Here is a 16,735-nt window from a genome sequence, read left to right as displayed (position 1 = left end):
AATCTATATACATATGCATTATGCACTCAGGCATGTGGTTGCCATTGAGTTGACCATTGCATTTGCAAATGTCAAAATGTATTATTCATTTGTTCAATAAAAATTGGGAGTGAGTATTTGATCTACCATAATGTAATTTTCAAATTGAATTTCATATAAGGTGGCATGGCAATTTGTTTTGAATACTTGCATAGGCTATATATAAAAAATAATAAATCACTCACCTTTGTTCTTAGCCATTACACACCCAATTACTGTATAAATCTGAAGGCACATTTGCATCCTAGCAGTCTGAGAAACCATGGTTGATTGCGTTTATACACAGCTGTGAATAATCTAAAGTAAAAGGTTGCTCCCATCATGCGGCACAGTGCTCAATCATCTATAAACTCAATAAGAAGGAATAGGACATTTTTGACCTACCAGAAGGAAGCACATTGGCATATACCTGAGCTTCTATACTTTATACTAAAGGATTTACTAGTCAGCCAAAGGTTATTCACTGGCCCGGGAGCCATTCAACTAGGTGAACACAAGGGAGAGATTGAAAGATGAAAACATTAACAATACATGACCTATTTTATACTTTCTCATACAATGGTGTTGCAGGCCGCAAATAGCCAATATGCAAGGCAAGCTCACCGATCTGCCAACTGTCTGCCTTCCTTCACTGTTGCCCTTTATGCATGCTGGCCTTTCCACCATCTTTTTCCTTCCTATAAGGATTTGTCCAGCTGAATAGTGATTGTAATTCTTTAGCCAACCTCAATCAAACTGACTGTTCAGGAGTTGATTGGGTGGGTGTTGCGTGCCACACTGCATACAGGCCGTTGAAATGTATGGTTGCGTCCAAGCATTTTCAAAGCACTTTCAAATTTGTCTTGGACCCCAAGGACCCGCCCTGCAGCATACAATACAATGCAATACAATACAATACAATACAATAAAGGTACACAGTGACTTGTACAACATTTAAATACCACATACACACACACACACACACACACACACACACACACACACACACACACACACGGTGACACCAACATACCTAGTGCAAAAAGGAGAAGAACATCCTCACCTCATAACCTTCAACCCCTACCCTGTCTGCCCTCTGCAAGAACTCTGGTAAGGAGTGTCCGAGTGTGATTGACAGAGGGACAAAGGAATGCTTGTACCTATTATACTTGCATGCATGGACCTCCTACCTCCTACCTGATAGCATTGGCCGATACTCAGGGTATAGTACATGGGAGGGGTCAGACATAATTTTCTTAACCTGCCCAATGGTGGCCTGCTCAATGATGACCTGGGGGGTGATGCGATTGGCTCCTCTTCCCAACACTGCAGGCAGACAGACAGACAGACAGACAGACAGACAGACAGACAGACAGCATAACAAGCATTTCAAATGTGTCACTGTCTGGGAATAATCATTATCAGCAAAATAATAGTAGTCCAGTTCATGACCCGAGCGGCTGGCTGAGCCTAATTGCTGTTGGGACAAAAGTTGTCATACACCTTTCATTCTTGCAGAGCTAATGAACAGATTATTGCTTCTGCATGTCTGATCTGCCAAGTGTTGCGGAAACGATGACATATTTTTATTCCTATTTAACTTTTTGTGCTGCTACTGTAGTCTGTACTCATTTACAGAGAAGTCCCAGGCAATGGCATTTGCTCTGTGGAATTACACAGTACAGACCCAGGGCTGCAACTCATGCAGCAGGTGTGAGGATGGCATAAATTGCTATTTGTAATAATGAAAAGTGCCCTGAATGTATTTTCACAGAGAATTCTGATTGCTCTTGAATAACAACAATAAAAATAGAATAGTCAATAGTACTGTCCGAGCACGAAAATAGTGGTTGGTTTTCACCACCAAATGTCACTGTTGCACAGCCTCACACACACACGCACACGCACACGCACACGCACACGCACACGCACACGCGCACACACACACACACACACACACACACACACACACACACACACACACACATTAACTGTATATATGATGATTTCAGGAGTGACAGTACAGTACAGTAGAGGGACCCCCCGGGGACCCCCACACGTTAACTCTGTCAATTCACATGTTCACAATCGCATTCCCAAGCTGATGTGTTTTGAAAAAACTTCTTATATGCACTGTTTTATTGGTTTTATTCTTTTAATTGTTTTTTTTTTCTAATAAAGTTTTTCTTGTTCCCCCCCCCCTGGCCCCAACACATGTAAAGCATCTTTTAGTGTCATGAAAAGCGCTATATAAATCCCAGATATTATTATTATTTATCGACCGTTTCTGACGCGGGGCGGCTCGCCGGAACTGGGCCGGCACCCTGGGCACGTTTCTGTGGGTATATAAACTCTGGAACTTCCAGGGACCCCCACACGGAATTTTGTACTTGATTGATCTAAATAGAATAACTAGTGTTATTCTATTTTGAGGTACAGCCGTCATAAGCCTGACTAGCTGCATCACTGCTTGCCTGGTATGGGAACTTTTACTGACCTCAGCTGAGTTGAATTGTGGAGCAGTGGATGTGAACTTCCCTCCATTCAAGACATATAATATGATGAAGGGCAGGCAGGCTGTGTCAGCAAAGCTTGCAGAATCATCAACAACCATTAGTTACCCAAACCACAGACTGTTTCATATGGTGCCACATGCTCCACAGCCATAAGGCCACTGGCAGTAGATTGTTATAGAGGTTCTTCCCCCAAACAATTGTTTGAAATATAAAGGGCCACAAAGACTTAAAGCATCATTGTAGAATCTTTCAAAAAACACAATGACCGGGGTAATTCATACCAAGTAAAAGCCTGACTTGAGTTGGGATGAGAATAAGCCTTATTTCTTCAACAAATTGCTGAGGAGAACCAATTATTAGACATGTCAACTGCCCTGTGTCACTTTTAATTGACTCCTGGTTGCTGTAATTCCGCCCTCACCTACACCACCCACCCCTATTGATGTGCTACAGGATTCTCTTTAATCAGCTGGCTAATTGCATTTGACGTGTCAATTGAATCACACTGGGTCCGCATAAAGGGTCGGAATAGATCAGGTTTATGCTTTCGCTTCTTGGTGTTATGTGTTACTACATGTCTTCTGGAGGGTATTATTTATTTTTCGTTTTTTTCCTTCCTTTTCCATTGATGGGTGAGATAAATGTATCTAACTCTGACTTGGATAACACTGAGTGCAGCGTAGCCAGACAGACCTAAGCACGGAAACCATCAATCTCCCTTTTCCGTTGCAGTTAATTCTTTGCTATGCAGTGTTTCATACATTTACCAGGCACACTATCCAACTGAGAAGAATTTCTCCCCTTCTGTGAGAATTCAAAACCTGATAGACATGATATATTTCTTTCATCCTCACATTATGCTTTATCTATGCTAACCTTTTGTACAATGTATGCACCCCCAACAGAACAAACAAAATAAACCTGGATTTAGTTTTGGCTGAGTGAGTCTCGTCTGTCTGGCTGTTTTGCACTTACGCCTTAATTCTGAGCGATGGCAAACCAAACACAAATGCAAACAAAGAAAAATAAGGTGTGCTTGAGGGCTCAATAGCACAGATGCTCTCAAAATTGGCTTCAGATGTACAGAAAGGACATATGGAAGCACAAACTATTAAAATAACTAAGGCCATTTGAATTACGTTTTACAGAGAATATTCCAGAATAGCTTGTTCAACCAGACGGTTTCATGTGGTTCTGCCGACTCCATAACTCCATAATAAAGACAATGGTGGATATAGTTGCAGGTCTTGTTATACTTCTAGTGCTTGGACAGCTCTTTTTCTCAGTTAGTGAATTAGACATACATGACTTCAAGGTTTAAAGGAGAATTCCATACTAAAAGGCTTTCTTACCTTTCTTTGTAGTTGTTACGTCCCCATCAAAGAGCTCCAGGTGTTATTTTGTGCAAAAGCTCCTTATTGGTTATTTCCCCTACCATAAGCCCTCACTGAATTGCATTGAATTGAATGGGATGTATGGGGTGTTGTGCTAATTCGCTTATTTCCATCGAAATAAGTAGTAAAGTGTGCCGCTTGGGTTATTATTTACATCATGAAGAGAGGATATATACAAAAGAATTATAATTTTGAGCGATGGAAATAAGCGAATTAGCACAACACCCCATACATCCCATTCAATTCAATGCAATTCATTTAGGTCTTATGGTAATAATAAGCCAATAAGGAGCCAATAAGGAGCTTTTGCACAAAATAACACCTGGACCTCTTTGATGGGGACGTAACAACTACAAAGAAAGGTAAGAAAGCCTTTTAGTATGGAATTCTCCTTTAACTAAAACGATGGATGGATCCTCCTGTCTCATTTGTTCTCCTCCTCTTGCTGTTTAGTCTTTCTTCTTCCTCCTCAAAATGCCAAGCCACATCTCATTGCTGTGCAGCAGCTATAATTATTTGTACCTTCACTTTCTTACCTTTTTCCCCTAGTTCTATCCATCGTGTTGTCATGTACTGTAATTATGCAGGTTTATAGAGCTCTTTGTTTACAGTGTTTATCGCCACACTGTCAGGCTTATTTAATTTTGTCCGTAATTTCTCAAATGGAAAGTAACCTTGTTGCTTTTACTGGTGACAATGAGAATCAGACCTTTGGCAATTTTGGTCCCATTTCTCAGCTGAAGAAATCACACTTATCTTGTGATGGGTGAAAAATGATTTAAACTATTTCACAAGCACTGCAAACAGAAGACAAAATGCAGTATATTGTGTACCGATATGAAGAAAAATAATTTCCTGCGGCTTCATGGCCTTTAACGGCTTAACAATACCTTTATTGTTCCATTATTTTTGTGCTGTTATGATTGATTGTGTTTAGGGGTGTTTGGTTGGTTGCGTGGTCTGCTGGCTGGCTGGCCCAATAGATGCTCATGATTTGATCTGCACGTCGGCACTCTTCTATCAAAGTGCCCATGTCGCCCCTGGCTGTTGAGTCTGTCCGTGTCAGTCGATGATGATATAGCTAGATGTGGCTTTCTGTTTCGGCTGCCTGTCCAATCAATCAAAGTGGCAATCATTATCACACTCCCTGCAAACAAAGACGTGTACACCTGTTAGTGTGCAGAGGCCGTTTCTGGCTGTGGCATCATAGCGCTGCTTCAACTTTGCACCGTGGGTTGAGGCAGACTTGTAACGCACCGCTGGCTTATGTGTGTAGTTTCGGTTGACAGAACATAAGTCAACTGAAAAGGTCTGCCATGGATCACCCTTTTCATAATTGTGACCTACAGTATGTGGCCTGCCACTCACCCTCCCTCACCCCCACCTGTCGTCACCATTACCGCTGATCCCGACAAAGCAATAACGACATATTCCTCAGAACAGAAACACATAACACTTGAGATTTGAAATAAGTAACAGCGAAATATCATTTTGCAGATAATGTGGATTTCCCGGGGCAGGTGATGAGATGCAGACTCATGGCGTGCAAATGAATGTGTTCACAGTGGTATGTGGGTCATGATTTATTGAAAGCTGGAGTATTTGTGCTCCCACTGATAGTGCTATTATAAATGCCCTCCTTGTATCGACATCCTGTCAAATCAGTCACTTGGTGATCGTTAACAAGATCGTCTCTGTCCACACATGGCAGTAAATATAACCATGGGGTTTTGCTGTTCCAGAGCAGTGGCTGCTTGTCTGGGTGAGATACTGCACAGTACCTGCTGTACAGTAGCTACAATGCAGACTTTCTGCAAAACATGGCATGTGCTGATCCCTACCCAGTAAATCCTCAGTGTACTCAGAGAGTGTACAAATGGGGCTGCAAATGTGACTAGATTTGACTGAGAGCCTGCCATCGCGCAACCCCCAGCTTTTCACAGTTTCTTTAATCGAAAATAAGTTAATAGCACAGGCAGACGCATGTCCGAAATAAGTGTCAGACTGAAATCGACATGTAAATATGAAATAAATGCTTAAACATGTAGCTAGGTGTAATGTTAGAGACCACAGCAGTGAATCTTTCACCTCTCCAGTGTGTACTAGCAGCTCCAGTGCAAGGACCAGACACAATGCCAAATTGGTGGGAATACTCTTATACATAGCGAGAAAGACTATACTCAAGCTTTGGATTCATAGAGACGTTCCTACACTGGATGATTGGAGGTAATGACTGTGGTTCCTCTGGAGAACCGATTTATCTCCTCCGTGATAACATTGAAGGGTTCACGAAGGTATGGGAACCAGTCTTAGATACAGTGGACCCTTCTAGACTGCGCTTAAATGTACCTTATTGAACGGTAGTGAATAACAGACTATGGTGACCTGGAATGTAAAATCATGTCAAGACTGTGGTGCACTCGTTTTGTCTTGTTTTTTTGTTTTTTTTTGTCTGTGCATTGTAATGTCCGTATTGTGGTACTTGTTTTCCTATGTTGTGTTAAAAAAAGAAAAATGTGTAGTTCTATATACATTGAATTGCGATTGAACAGCTATTTCAGAGCCTCAATAAAAATACGTAAGAAAGAAAAGTGAATCTTTCAAGCCTGTTTTCTCAACTCGCTGTTTTCTGCAAGACATATTACTCTATAAGCCATATCTCCAAAACTGGTGGATCAAACTGAACAACCAATATGTCAGCTATGATTCCCTGCTTTCATATGACATGAAAAAAACGTATGTTCAAAAAAAATCCAATGGCAGTCCCTCAGTCAAATTTAGCCACACATGGTTACAAAACGTTTCCCTCTCTCAGTACAAGTTGAGGATTGTGGTCTACTATGTAGAATAGATCTGATGTTTGTATTGGCTCCACAGCCATAGCCTACTGTATTATTTCTAGAAGCTTGGGCCCCATGACAAAATATTTTGAGAGCCACTGCTTGTTAATGACATTATAGAAAATAGTAAAATAAATAAATAATTAAATTAATTAAATGAATGCAGTCAAGACTCATACTATTGTATGTATTGTAGGGGGAAAGTATGTTTTTTGTGTCGGAGGAAAATAAGATATTTTCCCCTCCAGAACTTCTAGCACTACTGTATTGATTAATGGAATGTGACAACAAATTTAAGCTCCGTATGCATATTACTTTCTACTCTGAAATTGAGTGCCCAAAGGTGGTTTTGTGTAATGCACTTCAACAACTGGTGTCACTGGTGTCCAAACACTCATTTTTAAGGCTAGCCCCTTCTATAAACAGCTTTTGTCCCCACACATCTCAAGATTTGACAATGGAAGAGGAATTCCGGTCAAATGTCCGCTAAATCTTGTCCCCGTCCGTCTCAATATTTGCCATTGACAACGGAGAAATGAGGTCAGAACTCCACTAAATATGACGTACATTAAACATCGAAACATTAAACGCCATTGACATTGACATTGAAGGGAAAATGTATACGTCATGTGTAAACGAGCAAATCGGCTAACCAATCACATGTTGGTATGAGCGCTTGGGCAATCAGGGAGCACCTTATGTAGCAATGTCAAATATCCGCCATCATAAATTGATGTACGGTGACAAGAATGCCCCTCATTTCACACGGGTGTGATTTTTAATCAGTGAAATAGAGGTGATCCAGACATCCAGTGATCCAGTACCGTTTCTTAAAAGATGTTGGACAATTACATACTATTATTTACACTGAAACACAATCTGCACAGTCATAGCTAATCACTGCATTACAGAATAAGTGGTATGGTTAACATTTAAATACAAATAAACTGTACAGTGTACTGTACAAATGTACATGACACAGTACCATATTCATCCAGATATTCACTTTTGAAGTCTGTTGACAGACTGGACCTATTCATTGTCATATTATTTACTGTTAATAGTACATACACCAGCCATACTGTATATATATATATTGTTATTAATTATTATACTGTAAATAATACCCATTCATTGTACATTCCTATTCTGTATAATTGATACAAGCAGTCAGGCAGAGAGCATACAGTGTGGGAATGCGGTTGACATGGTAACATTGCACACGTTGTTGGCATGGCCATGCTTGAAATAAATCGTGCCATGCCAAGCTGTAAAGAAAAAAAAAAAAAAGGGGGCTAGTGAATCATGGTGTGTGTGATATGAAATGTCCAGTACCTCCCCAGTGCCTCCCCAAGTGCCACCCCAGTGTCTGCCCTGCAGTGTCTGCCCAGTGCCTCCCCAGTGTCCGCCAAGTGCCTCCCCAGTGTCTGCCCAGTGGCTCACCAGTACCTCCCCAGCGTCCCCTGAGTACCTCCCCAGTGTCCCCCTGAGTGCCTCCCCTGTGTCCCTGAGTGCCTCCCCAGTGCCTCCCCAATGTCTCCCCAGTGGTTGCAGTTTCTCCCCAGTGCCTCCCCAGTGTCTCCCCAGTGTCTCCCCAGTGCCTCACAGTGTCCCCCTGAGTGCCTCCCCAGTGTCTCCCCAGTGCCTCACAGTGTCCCCCTGAGTGCCTCCCCAGTGTCTCCCCAGTGCCTCCCCAGTGTCTCCCCAGTGCCTCCCCAGTGTCTCCCCAGTGCCTCCCCAGTGCCTCCCCAATGTCTCCCCAGTGGCTGCAGTTTCTCCCCAGTGTCTCCCCAGTGTCTCCCCAGTGCCTCCCCAGTGTCCGCCAAGTGCCTCCCCAGTGTCTGCCCAGTGGCTCCCCAGTACCTCCCCAGTGTCCCCTGAGTGCCTCCCCAGTGTCCCCCTGAGTGCCTCCCCAGTGTCCCCCTGAGTGCCTCCCCAATGTCTCCCCAGTGGCTGCAGTTTCTCCCCAGTGCCTCCCCAGTGTCTCCCCAGTGTCTCCCCAGTGCCTCCCAGTGTCCCCCTTAGTGCCTCCCCAGTGTCTCCCCAGTGCCTCCCCAGTGTCTCCCCAGTGCCTCCCCAGTGTCTCCCCAGTGCCTCCCCAGTGCCTCCCCAATGTCTCCCCAGTGGCTGCAGTTTCTCCCCAGTGCCTCCCCAGTGTCTCCCCAGTGCCTCCCCAGTGTCCGCCAAGTGCCTCCCCAGTGTCTCCCCAGTGCCTCCCCAGTGTCTCCCCAGTGCCTCCCCAGTGTCTCCCCAGTGCCTCCCCAGTGCCTCCCCAATGTCTCCCCAGTGGCTGCAGTTTCTCCCCAGTGCCTCCCCAGTGTCTCCCCAGTGTCTCCCCAGTGCCTCCCCAGTGTCCGCCAAGTGCCTCCCCAGTGTCTGCCCAGTGGCTCCCCAGTACCTCCCCAGTGTCCCCTGAGTGCCTCCCCAGTGTCCCCCTGAGTGCCTCCCCAGTGTCCCCCTGAGTGCCTCCCCAATGTCTCCCCAGTGGCTGCAGTTTCTCCCCAGTGCCTCCCCAGTGTCTCCCCAGTGTCTCCCCAGTGCCTCCCAGTGTCCCCCTTAGTGCCTCCCCAGTGTCTCCCCAGTGCCTCCCCAGTGTCTCCCCAGTGCCTCCCCAGTGTCTCCCCAGTGCCTCCCCAGTGCCTCCCCAATGTCTCCCCAGTGGCTGCAGTTTCTCCCCAGTGCCTCCCCAGTGTCTCCCCAGTGCCTCCCCAGTGTCCGCCAAGTGCCTCCCCAGTGTCTGCCCAGTGGCTCCCCAGTACCTCCCCAGTGTCCCCTGAGTGCCTCCCCAGTGTCCCCCTGAGTGCCTCCCAAGTGTCCCCCTGAGTGCCTCCCCAGTGCCTCCCCAATGTCTCCCCAGTGGCTGCAGTTTCTCCCCAGTGTCTCCCCAGTGTCTCCCCAGTGCCCCCCTGAGTGCCTCCCCAGTGTATCCCCAGTGCCTCCCAGTGTCCCCCTGAGTGCCTCCCCAGTGTCTCCCCAGTGCCTCCCCAGTGCCTCCCCAGTGTCTCCCCAGTGTCTCCCCAGTGCCTCCCCAATGTCTCCCCAGTGGTTGCAGTTTCTCCCCAGTGTCTCCCCAGTGCCTCCCAGTGTCCCCCTGAGTGCCTCCCAGTGTTCCCCTGAGTGCCTCCCCAGTGTCTCCCCAGTGTCTCCCCAGTGCCTCCCAGTGTCCCCCTGAGTGCCTCCCCAGTGTCTCCCCAGTGTCTCCCCAGTGCCTCCCCAGTGTCTCCCCAGTGTCCCCTTGAGTGCCTCCCCAGTGTCTCCCCAGTGCCTCCCAGTGTCTCCCCAGTGCCTCCCAGTGTCCCCCTGAGTGCCTCCCCAGTGTCTCCCCAGTGCCTCCCTGAGTGCATCCCCAGTGTCTCCCCAGTGTCCCCTCAGTGCCTCCCCAGTGTCCCCCTGAGTGCCTCCCCAGTGTGCCCCCGAGTGCCTCCCCAGTGTCTCCCCAGTGCCTCCCCAGTGTCTCCCCAGTGCCTCCCCAGTGCCTCCCCAGTGTCTCCCCAGTGCCTCCCCAGTGCCTCCCCAATGTCTCCCCAGTGGCTGCAGTTTCTCCCCAGTGCCTCCGTGTCGGAGGCACTGGGGAGTGTCGGAGGAAAATAAGATTTTTTCCCCTCCAGAACTTCTAGCACTACTGTATTGATTAATGGAATGTGACAACAAATTTAAGCTCCGTATGCATATTACTTTCTACTCTGAAATTGAGTGCCCAAAGGTGGTTTTGTGTAATGCACTTCAACAACTGGTGTCACTGGTGTCCAAACACTGATTTTTAAGGCTAGCCCCTTCTATAAACAGCTTTTGTCCCCACACATCTCAAGATTTGACAATGGAAGAGGAATTCCGGTCAAATGTCTGCTAAATCTTGTCCCCGTCTGTCTCAATATTTGCCATTGACAACGGAGAAATGAGGTCAGAACTCCACTAAATATGACGTACATTAAACATCAAAACATTAAACGCCATTGACATTGACATTGAAGGGAAAATGTACGTCATGTGTAAACGAGCAAATCGGCTAACCAATCACATGTTGGTATGAGCGCTTGGGCAATCAGGGAGCACCTTATGTAGCAATGTCAAATATCCGCCATCATAAATTGATGTACGGTGACAAGAATGCCCCTCATTTCACACGGGTGTGATTTTTAATCAGTGAAATAGAGGTGATCCAGACATCCAGTGATCCAGTACCGTTTCTTAAAAGATGTTGGACAATTACATACTATTATTTACACTGAAACACAATCTGCACAGTCATAGCTAATCACTGCATTACAGAATAAGTGGTATGATTAACATTTAAATACAAATAAACTGTTGATAAACTGTACAGTGTACTGTACAAATGTACATGACACAGTACCATATTCATCCAGATATTCACTTTTGAAGTCTGTTGACAGACTGGACCTATTCATTGTCATATTATTTACTGTTAATAGTACATACACCAGCCATACTGTATATATATATTGTTATTAATTATTATACTGTAAATAATACCCATTCATTGTACATTCCTATTCTGTATAATTGATACAAGCAGTCAGGCAGAGAGCATACAGTGTGGGAATGCGGTTGACATGGTAACATTGCAGGGTTTCCTGCACAACGTTGTTGGCATGGCGCTGCGCCATGCTTGAAATAAATCGTGCCATGCCAAGCTGTAAAGAAAAAAAAAAAAAAAAAAAAAGGGGGGCTAGTGAATCATGTGTGTGATATGAAATGTCCAGTACCTCCCCAGTGCCTCCCCAAGTGCCACCCCAGTGTCTGCCCTGCAGTGTCTGCCCAGTGCCTCCCCAGTGTCCGCCAAGTGCCTCCCCAGTGTCTGCCCAGTGGCTCACCAGTACCTCCCCAGCATCCCCTGAGTACCTCCCCAGTGTCCCCCTGAGTGCCTCCCCTGTGTCCCTGAGTGCCTCCCCAGTGCCTCCCCAATGTCTCCCCAGTGGTTGCAGTTTCTCCCCAGTGCCTCCCCAGTGTCTCCCCAGTGCCTCCACAGTGCCTCCCCAATGTCTCCCCAGTGGCTGCAGTTTCTCCCCAGTGCCTCCGCAGTGTCTCCCAGTGTCTCCCCAGTGCCTCCCAGTGTCCCCCTGAGTGCCTCCCAGTGTCCCCCTGAGTGCCTCCCCAGTGTCTCCCCAGTGCCTCCCAGTGTCCCCCTGAGTGCCTCCCCAGTGTCTCCCCAGTGCCTCCCCAGTGCCTCCCCAGTGTCTCCCCAGTGCCTCCCCAGTGCCTTCCCAGTGCCTCCCAGGGTCCCCTTGAGTGCCTCCCCAGTGTCTCCCCAGTGCCTCCCAGTGTCCCCCTGAGTGCCTCCCCACTGCCTCCCCAGTGTGCCCCCGAGTGCCTCCCCAGTGTCTCCCCAGTGCCTCCCCAGTGTCTTCCCAGTGCCTCCCCAGTGCCTGCCCAGTGTCTCCAATAGCAATAAATTAATCTTAATTTATTAATCTAATTAATTAATTAATCAAATTAATTAATTAATTAATCAAAATTTTCGATGAATGCCAAAGCTTTTTTTCCTGCAGGAAACACTGCATTGTGCCACCATAGTTGCACTGCATGAATGGTAAGAAATGAATACAATTAGCAGTGAGTGAGAATGACTAAAATGGCATCTGTTAAACAAGAAATGTAATGTATTTTAGTCTTGTTGTGTCACTGACTCCTGCGGGTCAATTCACAAATCTGTTTCCAAATTCCCTGGTTTCAGCAATCAGCTAAAATGTGCTTTCCACTATGATATACGACCGTCACTTACAGAGATAAATGCCCAAGATGGGTATTTTCTTGCAACACAGTTTCAGTACTCAAACATCCATCTATATTTATTCTGTTTCTATACTGTCTTAGATGCAGTATGGGAGTTAGCATACTGATGGGTTAGAAATCCCTATGGTTATTATAAGTGCCAGTATCTGTCATTCTGAGATGAGATGAAGAGAGATTGTACAGGGATCAAGCTGGGGAAATCTTATTAAGAGATCTTGCACACTGTGCAAGCACTATTTAATTCATCAAAAACACTTTATTTCTTTTTTTTATCCCCTCGTATGCCCAGCTTAAAAAAATGAAAATTTATTGATTTTTAGTTTTCACATAAAGATGAATCATAAATATATACAGATAAAGTGAGACAAACTAGAAAAGTATAAATTAAAAGCACAATACAATAAAACAGACAAACAATTAAATGGCGAGCAGCACATACACAATACAGTCAGTTATTCATTAGGGGAAAGAATATACACAAATATATATCACACATGGGCACATCAGAAGGCAAATTGCAAGAGTACAGCTGGGGCTCTCCAATCCAATGAATCACTTACTTTATAAATCAGTCGATAGATCCCTGGGCAGGTAATCTATCAGCGGCTGCCATTAAAGTTATTTTCTCTCTCTTTTAATTTGGCACTGAGCCTTTCCATTGGACCACTGAGTCACTGATGGAGGATTTTTGTGAATCCAATTAAACAAAATGCATTTTCTAGCTACACAGAGAAGCTTATTCAGTAGCTTAGCTCTTCTAGGATCTAGCACCCCAAATTTGGATGGCAGCCCTAATAAAAATTGCCCAGGATCTTTACAGATCCTAGACTTCATAATTTAACTTAATTGTTTTAATCACACAAGACCAGAACCTGGCTATCGGACATTCCCAGAAACAGTGTATATACGTACCAACCGCTTTTTTGCATTTAATGCACAATGGGGACCTACTGGGATTTATTCATAAGTTCAGGTGTTCTGTGTTGTCTATGAAGTATCCTATACTGCATCTCTTTGAACCTGTTACTTAGAAAAGTAGACTGAGAAGATGTAATGCGTTCAGACCAACAGTCTTCATCGTACTCTGTTTGAAAGTCCCTTTCCCATTTCCTAGTTGGTCTGTGTAAACACAAGCATTGAAGACAAAAGTGTGTAAACACAAACATTGAAGACAAAAGAGAGGATGCAACTTGTGATTGGCCAGAATGACATGATGTATGATGACATATGATGATAAGAGCGCCCCTCACTTCACACGGGTGTGATTATTTTCTTATGTATCTGAATGATTGCAAAGTATTGGTAGGTGAGAGTGTAGTCAGACAACATAGGATGTTGTATGAGGGAAAGACAGAAAGCAGAACTTCCAGAGGTAGTAGAGACTAAACTATTGAGTTTCTCTTTGGGAGTAACATGGATGTATGGAGGTAGTGAAAGAGGAACAGGGTGAGCCTGAGGACAGGGTGAGATGGAGGCAGATGATTCGCTGTGGCGACCCCTGAAGGGAACAGCCGGAAGAAAAAGAGGAAAATATAAGACCTCTTCAATTATGCATCAATGGAACAGCAATGATATGCACTGAACTAAGTGCTGGGTAATATGCAGAATGTCAGAAAGCCGCACAATTTATCTTGGCTAATTTTGGAGGCCGTTGAGTGACATTAGAGCTCTCTGCAGCTTTCTTCTCACAACATAAGTAACCTGCATGCAGAATACGTGGGAGTTTTCTAGAAATGTCAGGCAATTTGAAGATGAATACATCTATCTCTCTCCTCTGTGCCTCAGAGAAAGAACTCAGCTTTTCTCCATTTGTACTACATCAAATGCAGCACATTTTACTGCACAACCTTTTATATGCACCCTTTACGACTGTTCTCACGTTTTAACAGTACCCATGTCATTCAAGTGAAATTATCGTTGCCATTATGCTTTCTTGTTCCTCCAGGTGGGATCTGCATAGCCCAGTCACTGAAGATCCCTCACGACCACAACACTTCCGACTTTGACAGAATCATCCGTCTGCTCCTGGACACACGGTACGCCAGGGCGGTCATTCTCTTCACCTCTGATGAGGATATCAGGTATGTGATTTTCCTACATCCAAAGCGGGACACAGCAAAAGTTCCCGAAGGGAGTCTATTCTTGTCCTCCTCCTTTTTCCCCACTACACTAAATGTCCTCATTGAAAATATCTACAAACTATATTTTTCTTGTTGCTGCATGTTGTGAGCTTGTAGATTGGCTATTTTCGAGGAACGTTTGTTTTACTTTTGGCCTATTATGACATGCCCAGAATAGAAACTGTAGGGTTCATGAAACAAAGCTAAACCGAATGGTTAACTGTGAGAAGGAAGCCTGCTGTAACTTCACTGTCGAGTTGGGCGGCGAATCACGGTCCTGGATTCACCGTGCCTCGCACCCCGTCCTGTCTGCCAAAAGTCAATCACACACATTGTTGCCTGTAAGAGAGCACCAATGGCACCCAGCTGCAGCCTCGTCAAAAGAGAATCACAATGATGCGGTTGCTCCCGCAACTACAGATACGACAAATAAAGAAATAAAAATAATGTTTGATTCTTACACTGTCAGCTCGTTCTTTTGTCATGGCATGTCATGATCTAATAATTGCGTTTTAATTCAACATGACCCAAACGTCCATTTGGTGAACAGTTGGCTGTTCTGTTCATTGCAACAAGCAAGTCAATCTTTTCTAATTTGATGAGTTTTCTGCCTTTTTGCCTTGGCTGGTTTACTGCCTTTTTGTCATACAGACCTGCCGAACTATACGTTACAGGCAAATTCGCTTTGATATACGTTAATGGACTTCCGGTATCGTCACATTATTAGTAGTCTATTTGAGAACGGCGAGGAAGCAGAAGTCGTCATGACTAATTCATGTATTGGTGTGTTATATTTTTAAAAAATACACAAAAGTGATGTTACTACTTTCTAGTATTAATGTCATTGAAATGACATGATGTGATGTTCCTCATTTGTACAGTAGATGATATTATTTATTCATATTATTCATATACGAGCCTATTTTAAGTTTTAAAGAAAGAGAAATGTCATATTGCTTTACACAGCACAATCAAGTTGTAACGTAGCCTACACAATATGATGGTTTCATAATAACAGAGCTAACGTTAATCAATGATGAAATTGCCGTTGGATGATGGTAAAAAAACACACACAAAAAAGATTCACCTTGGGAATAAAACAATGTGTAGCTGTTTATCTGAAAGAACCCATGCATAGACAGTAAGTTTGCCGGGGAAAGCTTTTCTGCAATGACTGTTCTTTGATAAGGTTAATGTTTATGTAGGCCCTATTATCAGAATGATATATGATTTAGTGTTACCACTGGCATTATAGGCTAAGTACTCGTAATCTAATGACATTTTTGGATCTTCTCACATCAATTTTAACTGAATGACTGATGCAATGCATACAATAGTAGGCTATGTTATGTTATGGCTGCATGCCTGCAGCCTACTGCAGAGGCCTCCTGGCAGGCCAGTATATCTTTACACAGCACAATCAAGTTGTAACGTAGTCTACAATAGCCTCTATGAATTGAATAGGCTATTAGGCTGTTTAATTGTTATTAATTATGGTGGTGACGGCTGGTGATGGTCACATTACACGCAGGCATGGACAGCCCTGCATGCATGCGTTCTCTTCCTCCCATTACAATGAGAGAGAGAGAGAGAGAGAGAGAGAGAGAGAGAGACAGGGAGAGAGAGAGAGAGAGAGAGAGAGAGAGACAGGGAGAGAGACGCATCTCTTGTTTTGCAATGGCGGTTTTCATATCATGTTAACTGTAAGTTGATAAAATGCCTATATGTAGGCTACCCTAGCACTCTCTCGCTCTGACCTACCCCTGACATTATAGAGTAGGCTATAGGCTAGGCAACACAAATCATTGAAAAGTATACTGTAGGCCAGTGGATCAAAAATATTTATTATTAATGCTATTTATCTCACATCAATTTTAGCGTTGTATACTCTTATAGGCCTTCATTTATCAATGTAGTGTAAAATCTGCCTCAAATTCGAGTGTCGGTTTTGGAGTACACTGACGTCGGCACGGCGTTTTGTGGTGATCGCAAACAGCTGATCCTTCCTTCATTTCGTTCCGAGCGTTAATAAATGTGACAGCTGAAATCAATCTGGCACGCCCTATGAAATCAAGCCTCGCCCTCCTTTTTGC

At 44.6% G+C, this 16,735-nt stretch overlaps 1 protein-coding gene across 1 annotated transcript in view; it reads left to right on the top strand.

The window, feature by feature from the left end:
- grm7 (glutamate metabotropic receptor 7) overlaps positions 1–16,735 on the top strand; it is a gene marked incomplete at both ends in the record, with an annotated part of 205,608 nt that overhangs the window by 57,561 nt on the left and 131,312 nt on the right. The window contains one exon of the mRNA XM_083772088.1: positions 14,468–14,603. Within this exon, the coding sequence (XP_083628214.1) occupies positions 14,468–14,603 (136 nt within the window). The remainder of the gene's footprint in view (positions 1–14,467; positions 14,604–16,735) is intronic.

The sequence above is a fragment of the Protomyctophum parallelum genome, assembly GCF_964188405.1.
Source record: "Protomyctophum parallelum genome assembly, chromosome: 8".
Classification (NCBI taxonomy): Eukaryota; Metazoa; Chordata; class Actinopteri; order Myctophiformes; family Myctophidae; genus Protomyctophum; species Protomyctophum parallelum.
The sequence above is the reverse complement of the archived record's forward strand: the minus strand, read 5'-3'. Positions and strand labels throughout refer to the sequence as shown.